This window comes from Choloepus didactylus, chromosome 4 (genome assembly GCF_015220235.1).
Source record: "Choloepus didactylus isolate mChoDid1 chromosome 4, mChoDid1.pri, whole genome shotgun sequence".
NCBI lineage: Eukaryota > Metazoa > Chordata > Mammalia > Pilosa > Megalonychidae > Choloepus > Choloepus didactylus.
In genome coordinates, this window is record NC_051310.1 from 25,004,923 (window position 1) to 25,019,943 (window position 15,021).

A 15,021-nucleotide genomic window follows, 5' to 3' on the forward strand; every position below is an offset into this window, starting at 1 on the left:
ACTTAATATGATGAGTAATTCCTTCTCCTAATGTAACACTTGGTGCATAGTTGATCTCTCATACATATGTGTTGAAGGAATGAGTCCTTCAAGACCAAAGTACTAAATCTCCCCTGATTCCTCAAGTCAGTTCCTCATTGTTGTCTTTATACAAATGCTTTGTAAATTGGTCATCCAACAGATATGTTTTGAGCAACTTTTATGTGTCAGATACAGTCGGAATATTGGCTATGGCGAAGTAGACATCATAGACCAGCACTTGCAGAATTTATTTCCAATGGGGGGGACACAGAATAAAAATCAAGCTAATAGATCTTATCAAGGCTACGGGGGCAGCAACTGCTCTCTGAACTTCGCCATGCCTACCCAAAGGCAACAAGAAGAAGAAAGATGCCGCAAAGTTGGCCAAGAAAGACAAAGACCCAGTGAACAAATCTGGGGGCAAGGCCAAAAAGAAGTGGTACAAAGGCAAAGTTCAGGACAAGCTCAATAACTTAGTCTTGTTTGACAAAGCCACTTATGACAAACTCTGTAAGGAACTTCCCAACTACAACCTTATAACACCTGCTGTTGTCTCTGAGAGACTGAAGATTCGAGGTTCCCTGGCCAGGGCAGCCCTTCAGGAGCTGCTTAGTAAAGGACTTATCAAGCTGGTTTCAAAACACAGAGCTCAAGTAATTTACACCAGAAACACCAAGGGTGGAGATGCCCCAGCTGCTGGTGAAGATTCATGAACAGGTCCAACCAACTGTACATTTTGAAAAATAAAACCTCATTAAGTCCAGAAAAAAATCAAGCTAACAAATAAGCTAATTAACTTTTAGACACTGATACTGTTATGAAGACAATAAAATATGTGCTGGAGGTAGAGCTAATATCAATTTAGTGAGTGGTTCTGAAGGCCTTTCTGAGGAAGTTAGATATGAGTGGAAACATGAAAGATGAGTAGAAGCCAGCCATGTGAAAACCTATGTAAAGATAAGGTCAGCAAGGCAATGAAGAGTGAATTTTCACTGAGACAAGAGAATACTTCTCATGTTTAATGCCAGACAGTGGCAACTGTAGCTGGAGCACAGACCTGGTATGAAGAGAGAGATGAGGTCAGAGATAGAGCGATAAACACCTGTGGAACCGTTGGCTCAAGGTAAGGATTTATTATTTTAAACTGATTACAATGAAAAGTTGATGGGAGTGTGTTAAGCAAAGGATTCATATAGTATGATTAAAAAAAAAGAACACCCTACTGTTACGTGTATAATGAGCTACAATGTAGGCAAAAATGGGCACAAGAGATGTTTGGTGGGTGTTGTCCAAGCGGAATAATACTGGTGACATGGAATGAGGTGGTTGTAGTATATTTTGGAGGTGAAGTTGCAAGATTGAAATTGGAGACTGAGGGAGAGGGAGCAATCGAAGTGCACTCTTTTAACATCTAATTTCTAATGGTTACATTAACTGAGATGAGGAAGATTGGGAAGGAGCAGGTTTAGGAGGGTGAATTGAGAAAAAAATAGTAATTAGGATTTCTAGAATATTTTACATTACTTTTAAATCATCCAACACAATACAGTGAGCTCCCTGTAATCAAGGCCTGTACCAAATATATGACAATGTATTTCCAAATCTAAGCTTTGAATTCATCTTTCAATTCTGGTTCAGATACAATGTTTTTCTTGAAGAAATGTAGATAATTCTAGCTACTGAAAACTACTGTCCTTAGGCATTTAAAGAATACATATTCGGAAAGCATCCATCAGTGCTTGTCATACACTGGGTTCATAATAAATGCCACTTACCTTTTTTTGTATTTTAGCAAATAGCACAATATTTTTCAAGTAACAGAAGGCTTTTCCATGATATAGCTACAGAAATATGAATAAATATTAAGCAGTTATAAATATTATAATATAATGGTAGCAAATGTTTTTTCTACTTGTAAGTTTAGCACTTATCCTTTATATGCAAGTTTTATACCAGGCACTGGAAAGGTACCACAGTGTGTTGGATTAGGAAGATTAGATGCAAAGAATGACTCTTACATGCAGCCTATAAGCCTTGGAAAATGATTTTCTCAGACTCACAATGCCTATACACCTTACACCTATAGTCTTTCTACTGTTAAGACCCAGGAAGTCAAGCAACAAATGGAGAACATGGTGAAAACTGTGCCCACACTATCTTCCTGGTGTGCCTTGTGTTTGGAGAGACCATGCAAGGAAGTAGGGAGGCAGAATTACACAGATGATGAGTTCAGGAAGGACATATGAATCTTACTTGCTGATTAACTTCCCAAACAATATGAAGAGAGAAAACATGAATTTTATCCAAGTAAAAGTGATTGGGACTGATTTGGGGGACTTTGGGGTCTCGGGCTGTTCTAAGAGAGCAGGCTGTTAGCAGCTGTGTAGCAGAGATTCCTTGGTATATAAGGGTCAGCTGCAGCAATGGGGGCAACACCAGAAACAGCAGAGAAACAAGAGCATGTGACTTTGAAGAATTACTACACACAGTCATCCAGGCATTGTCAAGATACCTCCAACCTAATCAGGAAGATATTTAAAGAACTAAATAAATGGAGGTAGATAGATGATGGAGAAATTGATGACTAGATAGATAGACAGATAGATATGGAGCTAGAAATAAAATTTGTATATAAAATATATTACAAGGCATTATGGTCTGATCTATGTTATGTATTGTTATTAGGTTATTCAGGTCTTTTGAGAAGCAGATGTCTGACAGGATTAACTGTACAAGAATTTTCTTATGAGAAATGCCTGTGAAAAAAAATGGGGAGGCAGCTGGAAAGTCTGTGAGTGCCATCAGAATGTAATGCAGATCTGACTATGAGTGAAGGAGACAGGGAAGGAAGGAAGATGGATTGGAGGCTTCTTAAACTACTCTACAGTCTAAGGAAAGTCTGGCAAGTTCACTGGGGAATCCTTAAGCCAAAGTTACCCAGAAGAATTACTCATCTATCGTGAGTGGGTCCTGCCTTAGCACTGTGCCCCTTGAAGGGGGAAGGGGTGAGGTTAGGGACTAGTTATCATAGAAAACTCCCTAGTTACATAAGGCTACCATCTGGTTTTCTCCATCGTGGACTTCGCTGATGTGTTCCCTCAGGTCCTTCCTCTCTCCCTAGAAAGTGGTTTGAGTGTAAAAAATTATTAATTATTTATTGCACAGATTGTTCAAAGAAAAAAATAATACCTGTTGCTTCACAAGATGCTCAAAGCAACCTAGCATATTTAAAAGTTACTAATGTAACCATATTATAGCAATATAACAAATGGCTTAAGTTGCAAATATGCTTAACTATACAGAAAGCCCACAATTAACACATGGATTATGTTTCAAAGGTTATTTTACATATAAATTGTTTGGAATGCATAATACAATTTTCTCATAGAAAATGAAACTATATATTACTAGGCTAGTCCATGAAAGTCTAATTAGCTTATAAAGTAGCTGGTATATTTTATGTTTATCATGAAAAGCATTAAAATCATATTATTCACCAAAAAGTGGAAAGATTAAATATCCAATAATGGTGGCTTAATAAAATAAATTTTGTTTTAGCTAATTAACTTTATTATGGAATGCTATAAAGCCATTGATAATTGCCCTGCATAATATTTTCAAAACTTATTAGCTCTATGATTTAAATATTCAGTGATGCAGAAATGCAAAAAGAAAAATACAAGAGTTTTTTATTATTTCAACTTCAGGATAATCTGGTATCAACAGTTTGTCAGACATACCAGGCTTTTTAAAGAAACTATTTTTATAAATAGAAAAATAAACTTTTAATGATGTACTATCAATACATATATGTATATTTATTTGCTAAAACCTAGATATTAATGAAAAATGATTTAGTAGTAGTTGGTTAATAGGTAATTTTTATTTTCATTTTTGTACTTTTCTGAATTTATTTCATTTATTTTTATTTATGCTTTTCCAAAATTTCAGAATTTCCAAGTTCTTTTCCTTCAAGAGAATGTTAAATGTTCCTTTTCAGAGTGACTTTACCTGAAGAATCTTTAAAGGTAGCTTTTCCTGTGCCTTCCAGACTACTCCACTGTGGAGACTCATTCTCATCCTTAACATGCTGAATTTTATCATAAAACTTAACATTTGATACATTACAGATCTATTTACTTAATATCTCCCACTTGTATTAGAATATACATCTCATAAAGGCAAAGGCTTTATCTAGTTTGATTATTGTTCTATTTCCAACAACCTGAACAGTGCCTGGACTGCAGAAGGCACACAGTAAATTAGGAAAGAATTACTGCATATAAATGAATTACTATGTGCTTTAGCTTCCTGGCTGTTAAAACAAATACCATACAATGGGTTGGCCTGGCAACAGGAATTTAGTGGCTTGTGATTTCAGAAGCTAAAAGTCCTTTTTCCTATCAGGGATGGTTTCTTCTGGCAGGCTGGCAATCTCCTTGGCTTTTCCGTCACATGGCAATGCACATGGCGGCATCTTCTTTCTCTTCAGGGTTGCACTGATTTCCATTGACTCCTCATGGCTCCTCTTCCATGTCCGATTTCCTTTGCTTTTAAGAACCTCATCTGTATTGAATTAAGGTCCACCCTCATTCAGGTTGTGTACATCTTAATTAATGAAATCTTTAAAAGTCCTGTTTATAAATGGGTTCACACCTACAGGACCAGTGGTAGGACCTGAACATGCCTTTTGTGGGAGACAAGATTCAGTCTCCAACACTGTGCAATCAAAAAATGCTATGCTTTCAAAGTGTGTATAGGTAATAAACATGCTGTTGCAACTCTAGCTTTTCAAACAGAAAAAAAAATAGTAACAGACAATTGGGAAAAATACAGCTTTTTTATATTAAACATTGTTGGTTTTGGAAGAGTTGTTAATTAGAGAAAGAGATCAATATAGAAAACTCTCTTCAGGCTCTGACAAGATCTTACGAATTATTGTAATATTTTCTGGATGGTGGATAAGTCTGTTACTGAAGCTCCAAAATTTATGCCCCATGATGGATCAAAGATCTGTTATTAATACAATTAATATGCTCTGTCATTATGATTATACATTTTTGGCTCAAAAAAAGAATGAAAGGTGGGATATATGTGTGCATATATATATGTAAATTAAATATAAATATAAATATAGTTATTTGTAGGGGCCCATTTCCACATCTCCTTTGTCCTCTTTGAAGGACCCAGGCTCATGGGTCCCTTTTTACCTTGACAAATATAAAAAAAAGAATTCTTTACAAATGGCAAACAATGGCAAACAATGCACTGCCTCTTTAAAACTCTTTCCAGAGGTAACACCTATCATTTCCATTTATATTTTATTTGCCACTGTAAGACATGTGGTCAACAGTAAATTTCAGGAGGTTGGAAAGGTTATTCCTACTCTGTGCTTAGAAGGAGAGGGAGAACCAAATATTTGTGAACATAAAAAGCAGATATGTGTGACTATAGAGTGGGAAAGAGGGTAAAGTCAATGGGAATATATATGTGAGAAAGTGCACGATTTAAAGAAAAAGAAAAGAGAGGATTTAGTATCAGCACAGTTCCCCAGTCAGTGTTGGGACCAATACAGATTGACTAGGCTTCCTTAAAGCAGTCCAGGATTGAGTTCCCTGCAACATAGCAAAAGCAATGGACCTGGGGAAGAATAGGAAATACTTTGTCATGGTGATATTTAATTTTATACTTGCTTATTTCCTATTTATGTCTTTCAGATGCATCCTAGTCTCACCTATATACAGCATTATGATGAATGAATAAATATAATTATAGTTTAATAGTAACATTACAAGGGTCTCTAGTCATGGATTAGAAGAAGTGTAATGAGACCAATGTGTCCTATTGCTTTTAAGAACTTTTCATCATTAACTTCAAAAACCACAAGGCATCAAAACTTACAAAATGCTACAAATAACGGTAAATAACTCAAGCTCGAAAGGGTTATTTGGGTTAATTTACTTTCAAAACTCAGTTACTATAGTATTCAAGAAATTTGCCTATTTTTAGATAACTCTAGTAGCCATTAGTCCAGAAACTGACATATAGCAGTCACTTTTATTCTGATTTCTGTGATTTTTTGTTTGCCAACATGAAACCTTCTATTTCCATTTCTCCCTCTCTCTCTCTCCCCGCCCAACTTCCCTCCCTCTCTCTTTTTTTTTATAAACTGCTAGTACATTACTTTGGTCCCTGTGGATATGAGTACAGTGCAGCTTTTAACTCTGTTTATGAGATACAAGAAAACACATCCTGTCAAGAGATTTCATATGGTGCTACAAATTACTACCACAAGTCATTATTTCCATTTCATTCTCCTTGTATACAAGGAATTAGTGTGAGGATCCTATTAGCAACAGTGCCATTACAGGCAGGATAGGCTTTTAAAATAAATTTTTCTAAGGAATTAAACCAAACAATTTTAGAATACCCAGACATATAAGAATATGAAAAAATCATTATAGGTGTTTTAATCATGAAAAATAAACAATATCTAGAAACACAGTGGAGATTTGGGTGTGGGCATTTTGCTTAACTTCTGTAGCTGGAGGAATATGTTAGATATATAACCATGGAATAAAATCAAAATTAGATAATGGATTTATGAAGAGTACAGAAAGAATTTTATAAGAAACGGTCTATTCAATGTCACTTCCCCTCTCTGTTGTAAGCCATGGAAATTATTTTTAGCTGCGTGCTCATGCTGCCTTAATTCTTTTTAATTGAATTGAATCTTGCATTGTATTTTTGGTCTTGAAGAAAAGAGAAAATCAAGTAACATAGATTTGTGGTGCTTTTTTCCTGTTTATTTGAAATATATTTGAAGCTATTCATTGAACTGAGTTGAATTTAGACTATATTACAGATTCCTAGTCTTCGAAATATGTTCCTCAATAAGTCAACTCCTTTTATATATTTATGTGCGTTATTGAATAGCTAGCATATTGAACACCAGCACTTTCCTAGGCACAGAGCACACTTAAACCCCTGTCCTCATAAAGCTGCCAGGAAATACATGAAATAAACAGTGCAAAAGGCAGAGTCTGAGTCATGGAGAAGGGCTATCCAGCGGTGAGTACAGATGATGCAGTGGCCATTTTAAAGTAAGGGCATCATAGTGCACAACAACTTTATAATGAACTCAAAGTGGAGAGAGTCTGAGCCATGGGAATAGGTGGGCATATTGAAGAAGGTACAATAAATGAATGACCCTGAGGCATCAATGTGCCATGTGGGGTCTATTTACTGCAAGGATACCATTGTGGTTGGGGCAGAGGGTGAAGGAGAGACTAATAGGAGATGAAACAGATACTTCGATGTAGGCTCATTTTCTCTAGCATGCCAATAACCTATTTTGTAAATTATGTAGAGAACAAAAGTTAAGGCTTCATTTTATTCCATGAATCCTGCTTCCAGAAGTGGGACAACATGGTGACTTTTGCCAGAACTTCCACTCACAGCCTTAGTTATATACATTTTCAGTGAAACACATAGGAATTTATACTGAAAGAGGTGACCAGAAAAAGTGGAAAATAAGAAAGATAGCAAAAACAATTGTGCTACGTTTTATTCCTTTTATACACAAGGTAGATTTAAAAAAAAAAATCATTTTACAAATGAAAACACAGAAACTGAGAGTTTTGGTAACTTTCCTAAAATTATAATGAGAACTAGCCCACATGAGTTGTGACAGTCACCCAAGTCTATCCACCTGTAAACCTTGCCTGATACTTTCTAGTTTATGGTGAAATCTCTTACATGTCTGGTTTGCATGGAATACCATCTGGGATATTTAGGGAGGATGAATTAATTCACAAGTAGGAAAGATGAGAAAATACTAGGAAGGGATGCTATCAAAAGAAAATATGAAATAGATATTATTAAAGAAAATATTAAATAGATGGGAGTGGTATACCAGTTGAGGTTCTCCAGAGAAACAAAACCAACAGGTGATATGCAACTGTGCGGGCTGGCAAGTCTTAGATCACTTGGAAGGAATTTCTTCTCTCAGGAACTCTCAGTCCTTTGCTCTAAGGTCTCCAAAGATTAGATGAGGCCCACTCACATTATGAATGTTAATCTCTTTTGCATAAGGTCAACTGACTGTAGATGCTAATCCAATCTAAAAAATATCTCTACAGCAAAATAGAGGTCAGTGTTTGACCAAACAACTGGGCACAATATCCTAGCCAAGCTGACACATAAAATTTATCCTCACAAATTGCTAGGAAGAAGGACTTAGGAAATTAAAGCTGCTTATTGGAAGGGTTGGGCAGGGTCCAGAAATATAAATAGCACTGTAAGGCAGAGACTGAAATTAAGTTGTTGTAGGTTTTGAGGAGCACAATGAAGCAAATGATGTTAGCACTTGTTTGCAAGAGATGTACGGAGTGGGGCAGCAGATCACAGAATAATGAATCTGAGTGGTCCAGCAGAGCAGACACCAACCCTGGCTTTGCACATGTGTTACTAGCAGCCTCACAGCTTCAGCTCTTTAACGTGAACAGATTGTGTACATTAGTTACACATTAATAAGATAGCTTAGGGATCCTTGTCCAACACAGTATGCATCAGTTGATATCTTTATAGGATGGAAGATAGTGTGGGATCTATACAAAGAGCTAAACAATAATAGATTTAATCACTTTCCAGGAAAAAAAGTATTAAAAATCAAAAGCAATTTGTGTTTTATGATTCAGTTGTCTTTCAATTTAGGAATTTTCCCCACCTTGGAGTTTACAAAAATCCAAATAATGGAAAAATGCTGCTGAAAGCTAGGATGGTGATATTTCAGTGCAATGAAAAATCATTTAGCAAAGCCTAATTTTATGTGAGCAGGGAAAAAAAGTAAGGTAAAGCATGACTATTATGTAATTATTTTCTGTATTAGTTTTCCAAACCAAACTGTTTATTCTCTCTAAAATTCCTGTTGACTTGCCCAGGGCAAGTAGTCTTTTAGAAAATGGTGTCAACATGGGGTGAGAAGAAATGCTTATTGGGCAAATGTACTAAGAAAGGTTTTCTGTATCCATTTTTTTCATGTAGGAAAGGAAAAATAAAAGGAACAAAGAAAATTTGGTGCAATGCATTCTGACCTACTGCTAAATAATTGTTCTTCAAAAAATGCTAAGGCAATTAAGAAAGCAATGCTTAAAAAAAGAAAATAGGTAAGCTAGTTGACTCTAGAAATGATGGAAATCAGAGTGTGAGGAACATTTACACTAGATGGCTTACTCAAAGACAAGACTGTAAGTGTCTGCAATTTACTAGTTTTTTCATCATTCTTTGAAGGACTGTAGATTGTCTCGGAATGGTGCTCTCTTTTCCTTCTCTGTCACTACCGATAGACTAAATAAAAATTATCTAAGTTTTGGTCATGGAAACAGGAAAATACCCTTTTCTCACAGATGAGTAGAAAGAAAGACTATAATAAAATCTATAAGAGTATGTAGAATATGCAATAATAATAATATACGAGTATATATAATAAAATACATACTATTATGTATAAGATATATTAAATATTTAGGAGTATGTAGATATCTGTATGAGTATGTACTCTTAAATATATCTATTCAAATTCAAGCTTCCATTAAGAAAAGAACTATAAGTCTTACAGTATTTATATGAACCTTCTTTTATTTTTTAAAAAATAGGAATGATTGTTACTTTTTAATGTGAATAGTAATGTCCAAAATGATACTCTACTTTCAAATCATTATTTCAATGACAGGATGGTATAAACTATAAACACTGATTATTTCTGCAAGAAATGCAGAAGTATTTTCATTTGCTGGTGTGATTCCTTTGTCAACCATTCCTCTATTTTCTTAGATATTTTATATAATTGGTCAGGTCACATTTATATAATGAGGTTAACAAGAAGATCATAGTGAAGAGGACATTTGGGATCATATTTCAAATAAGGATCCACCTCTAGTTTATCATTTGCTTATAAACATGTACCATCTCCAAGAGTTTTCTACTGCTTCTCTTACCTCAGTCCCAAGACAATATATGGGGGGTGCGGGGATTGTCTGTATTTTATTCTAAATTGTAGATTACCATGTTTTTCCATAGCTTACCTCTACAAAAGTCTACAAATCTGTTTTACCCCAGTGTAGCCACTGGTCACTTATTCTATCACCCCAGTGTAGCCACTGGTCACTTATTCTATCAATGCTCATCAGTACGGGGGTTATATTGGTTATAAATGACTGAAAATATTTGTGAAGATTGACTTCAGTAGAAATGCAAGCAACGTACTAAATCCTACCCACAAGGACTTATGAATGACCTCAGGGATGAGTTTAACGTGGCCAGCTGAAGCCTGGAATTTTTATTTTTTCTTAAAGATAATAGGCTATTAATAATCAAGAAATCTCAGCACACATGTGCTACCTCACTCTGTGGATTTGTAATTCACATTTGTTTTGGTTTGTGTGTGTGTGTCATGTATTTATGGTAATTTTAAAAATTAGTACAAAGATAAATTAAAAAGAGAAACTGTGCTTTGCTAATCAAAAATATCACCAAAAACATGCCCATATCTATTCAAAGAAATACATTTTGGAAAGTTTTTCTATCAGAATATTTGACTGAGTCTACCAATTTGGCCATTTCAGTGATTAGATAGTTAAGACAGATAGACAGCTTAATGACTTTTGCCCCTTAGATTATAAAATCACTTCCATTATTCAGAAACTCATTTCTTGCTGCAGGAGACCCACATCAATATAATAACAGCAATTATAATAATTATCATAGCACTTATACTTGCAATTAGATAGCCCTGCCTATCCCAGTGAATCCACAAAATCTTTAGAAAAGGGAATACAAATCATAGATGGGAATTACATTGCCACTGAAATGTGGATATTATGGGAGTGGAAAAGATGGCAGCTCTCCTCTGTCTTTCTGCCAGTTCTTGGAGACAGTTGTGATTCAGAAGAAAGGGTTTACTGTGTTTCAGTGCAAAAAAATAAAAATAATTTACGTGTTTTGAGTGGAAACTGAAAAAGCCTCAAAAATGTTAAGGCACAGTTGTTAAAATCATAATGTCCAAGAAAATGTGTAGATTTTTAGCTTTTATACTAGAGGAAATGTTTCTTTATAGGGCCATGTTCTGTAGCACACATTCTCGATATATCTACACCAAAGAGTATCTATTAACTGAATTGACAACAGCATATCTGTCTGCTGTTGCATCCTTGATTGCAAGTATATTCATTTCCCATAATATTTTGCACTATCCCCCAGGAATCAGAACTATATTATTTGGAATATATAGAGAAAACTCTTCTAGTCCTTTTCACTCTAGTAATTTCTAGACCATACCATATTTTCTGATTAAATGTGGATTGTATATGAGCTGCTTTGCAGAAGTAATTGCTAGCTGGCAATCTCTCAGATATTCTGGGTTTGTTTCTCTTTAATTGTTTTTCCCTTTCTCTTAGCTTCAATGAGTTTATAAAAATAATAAAAATAGCTCAGTTGTATTATAATACTTCTGTGTGTGATCTTGGCTGGAATTAGGAGTTAAGAATATTTTAAGAATCAGAAATATAAACTACTAAACCATTGTTAACAGTTCCCCAGACTTACAAGGTCTCATTAGCAATAAGTTTATTGCTAACTTACTCTAGACCTCAAGATGAAAGTGATTTAGATGTTTTGGTTTGTCTCCCTCTTCTCTGCATCTCCAAATCTAAGTCTTTCTTCAAATGAGACTTTCTCCGTCAGAATGAAGTAGTCTTGCTCTCCTCTGAAAGACCTAGCAGCACGGCCAACTATTCCCTTCTTAAAGCACTTACTCTTTTGCCTAATGCTTTATGAAAGTAGGGAACTTGTCAGTTGGGACTGGTGCTTGTGACATAGTAGGTGCTAAGTAAAACTTTCAGACCTGCTCTAAGGTCTACCTTGTGCAAATCTGTTGTGTGCTCGGATGCATGACTTAACTTTAAAAACTGCAATGCCAGGTGCTTAGTAAATATTCAATAAAACAGGATTATTATTGCTATCTGCTATGGGGGATTACAAATTCATGGAGAATACAGTCACTTTTATTTTTTGTTGTATCTTCTATAGCATAGTGGCTTCAATACTTATTCAGCAAATAAATTCAGCCTAAGGAATTCTGTCCACAATATGCTGCATAAATTCAACTCCAAAGCTTTGTATCCTTTATAGAATACTTTTATTCTATACAATTTATTTTTAATTAGGAATCAGGTTTCCAGAAGCACTTTGGAAACAAGTGATGAATATTCCAAAATGTCTATCCAAGTACAATAAATGTGAAATAAATTTGAAGAGAAAAGAACAACCAGTCTCCCCAACCCCGCCAAAAAAGCTGGCCTCTTCTAAAGGATTTAATGTTACTACCAGATAAGGAAAAAATGTGCAGAATTCAAGGAAAGAATTTATGTATTGCCATATGAACTTCAAGAAATAATTGCTCTGCTAAGATTTATCTTTCTTACAATTTGGTTAATGGGAGCCTGCATTTTGGTATGCAAAGAATCCTTTTTTAAAAATAATTTTCTTTTTTAAAAACCTCATAGGCACATTACCCTCTCATTTGACGAGAAAGCTTCCCTCACATATAATCTGTCATAGCCAAGTCTGCAAAAATGCACTACTGGCGAGTGTTTAAAATGAAAACTTTACTTCTTGGTGATTGACAATATTGACCATTTTCTCCCAGTTATCTATTGTTGAAAGTACAAATGACTCCCATTTAAAAAAGGGAAAAAAGTTTAAAAATTATAAAATCAATTCATTGGTAGTGCTTCACTGTAAGAAAAGCCAACAATTCAGAAACCTGGAATTAAATGATTTCATTTATGAAGATTCTTGCCTGTTTGCGTCTCTTAAGAAGGCAGTTCAGCAACAGAAAGCAAGCCCTTGGTGGGTGGAATGTGTGTCATTTTAAGTTTTAGATTAGCTGCTGCCCTAAAATCGATCTTGATGGGCTTGTGTTAAATGACAAGGTTAGAAAATGAAATACAAATTAGGCTTAAACAGGATAGATTGCATTAAAAATGTACTCCACTGAGGAGGGAAGTTCAACCAAAGTTCAGTGAGTTCACGCTGATGTGAAGGGGGATTAGGGCCCGGGGCACAGCTTCTTGCCTGCTGGGGGCGGGACAGCGCTGAAACACGACTTCCGGCTGCTAAACAAAGGCGATGTCTTGTGTCTGTAAGCAAACATGGGCATTCCAGAAGTAGCGACTACATCCTGTTAATTTGAACCACCTGAGGATAATTCTACAGCATGGGTTTAGGGCTAGTGTGTTCCCCGTGGGTTCACACTAATTACTTGTTGACGGATCCTCCAAACAGTCTTTTACCTGCTCATGGATAGACACCTCTGATTTCACAAGTCATCATTCATACACTCCTGAGCAACAAGCTGAACTAAACCGAATGACATTAATATTTTTATTCTTCTCTTTTCCAACTGCAGTTGACGCTCGGCATGATTTACAGAATTCCAAAAGAATGGAATTATTTCACGTATCCTATGAAGATAATTATTTCTTTTTTTCTCATTAAAAATCCAAAACTCTGAAACGGCTTTTCCCTTTTCAATTTTATCTGTTATAGCTAAAATCTAATCATACACTGTCTTCTCATGATAGGCCAGGATCTAAAACAATTTACATTGATAAAATGACAAGCATATATTCAGTGCATGCTATACACCAGGAACCAATCAAATGTTTTACATTTCTAATTTTAATTCCCAACATTGCTATCCTGGAGATACTGCTATTGCTTTCATCCCCATTCTATAGTTGAGGAAGCTGAGGCACAAGAGGTTTGTGATTGTCAGAGAGACCAGGCTTGTGTGGGGTGGAACCAGAATCAAACACAGGCTGTTGGCAAAATGGATACACTAAATCCCTGTGCTATGATAGTGCACTATCTCATGCTCACTGTTCCAGGCTCAGAAGAAGATGGGATGACAAAGGATACAAAGTTAGGACATCTGAATGGTCCAAATTGAGAGCTTAAAACTGGGAATGCACATACAGTGGCTTTAAATGTTTATTGGTTAAAAGTGCTAATGGGTTTGAAGGTTCTTTGAGGGTGATAAAAATGTTCTAAAATTGATTGTGGTGGTGATTGCACAACTCTGTGAATTCATTAAGAATAACTGAATGTTGAGTGAGTGAATTGCATGGTATGCAAATTATAACTATGCTGTTTTATACATGTACATATGTAAACATATACAGTCATGTTTATATACATATATAGTAGGTAATATTTGTAAGAATCTTCTCTTTGTGTTACTCAGAAGAAAATTCTATTTTCTCTTGCTCCTTTTAAACTTTTCTAATTACAATTGAAGTTATATTCAAATATTTTATTTTCATTTGCTATCTCCCTTAAATCTTCTTGAAAAAAATTCTAATTTGAGTTATGGGAAATTACAGAAATCAATTGGAGGAAGGGGGTCAATTCCTGAAGACATTTATTTATTTTTTTTAATAAATTGGATTTCAGCTGCTTTGGTTTGTGTCTGGAAGTTGACGGGAATGTGAGCTTTTCAAACTAAAGCACTCTGTCCTCTCTTTGGGATATTAGCATTTACAATATAATTTTCCTCAAATTATGTACTCAGATGTTGGACAAAATTTCTAATGTCATAGAAAAAAATTGTAGAGACTGATTTTTCTCCACAATATGTTAGATACCTTATAAAGCATTCATATTTTCAGTTTACTTGAAAACATATCTGGTGGTATGTTACTATGTTTCATTTTTAATGGTGTTTAAGATTCTTTCATACATATAATGAAAGGGTCTTGTTGACCCTTATATTCTAAGCCACATGAAAAAAAATAGGCATTGGTGATTTTAATCATAAACAGATTCAATCTCCATTATGGTTTTTTTTCTTTAAGACTGTATCAGCACTATCATTTAAATAAAATGTTTACTTGTAAAAACGTGTACTTCACTTGAAATAGCTAATTATAACCCATTTTG

The 15,021-nt window shown here is 35.1% G+C and overlaps 1 protein-coding gene across 1 annotated transcript; it reads left to right on the forward strand.

Moving 5' to 3' along the window:
* Nucleotides 1-365: 365 nt before the first annotated feature.
* On the forward strand, nt 366-772 carry LOC119532576 (40S ribosomal protein S25-like; the record flags this gene model as incomplete). Its single annotated transcript, XM_037835024.1, has 1 exon — nt 366-772. A coding segment is annotated over one exon (369 nt), but the record flags the coding sequence as incomplete, so codon positions are not given.
* Nucleotides 773-15,021: the final 14,249 nt, after the last annotated feature.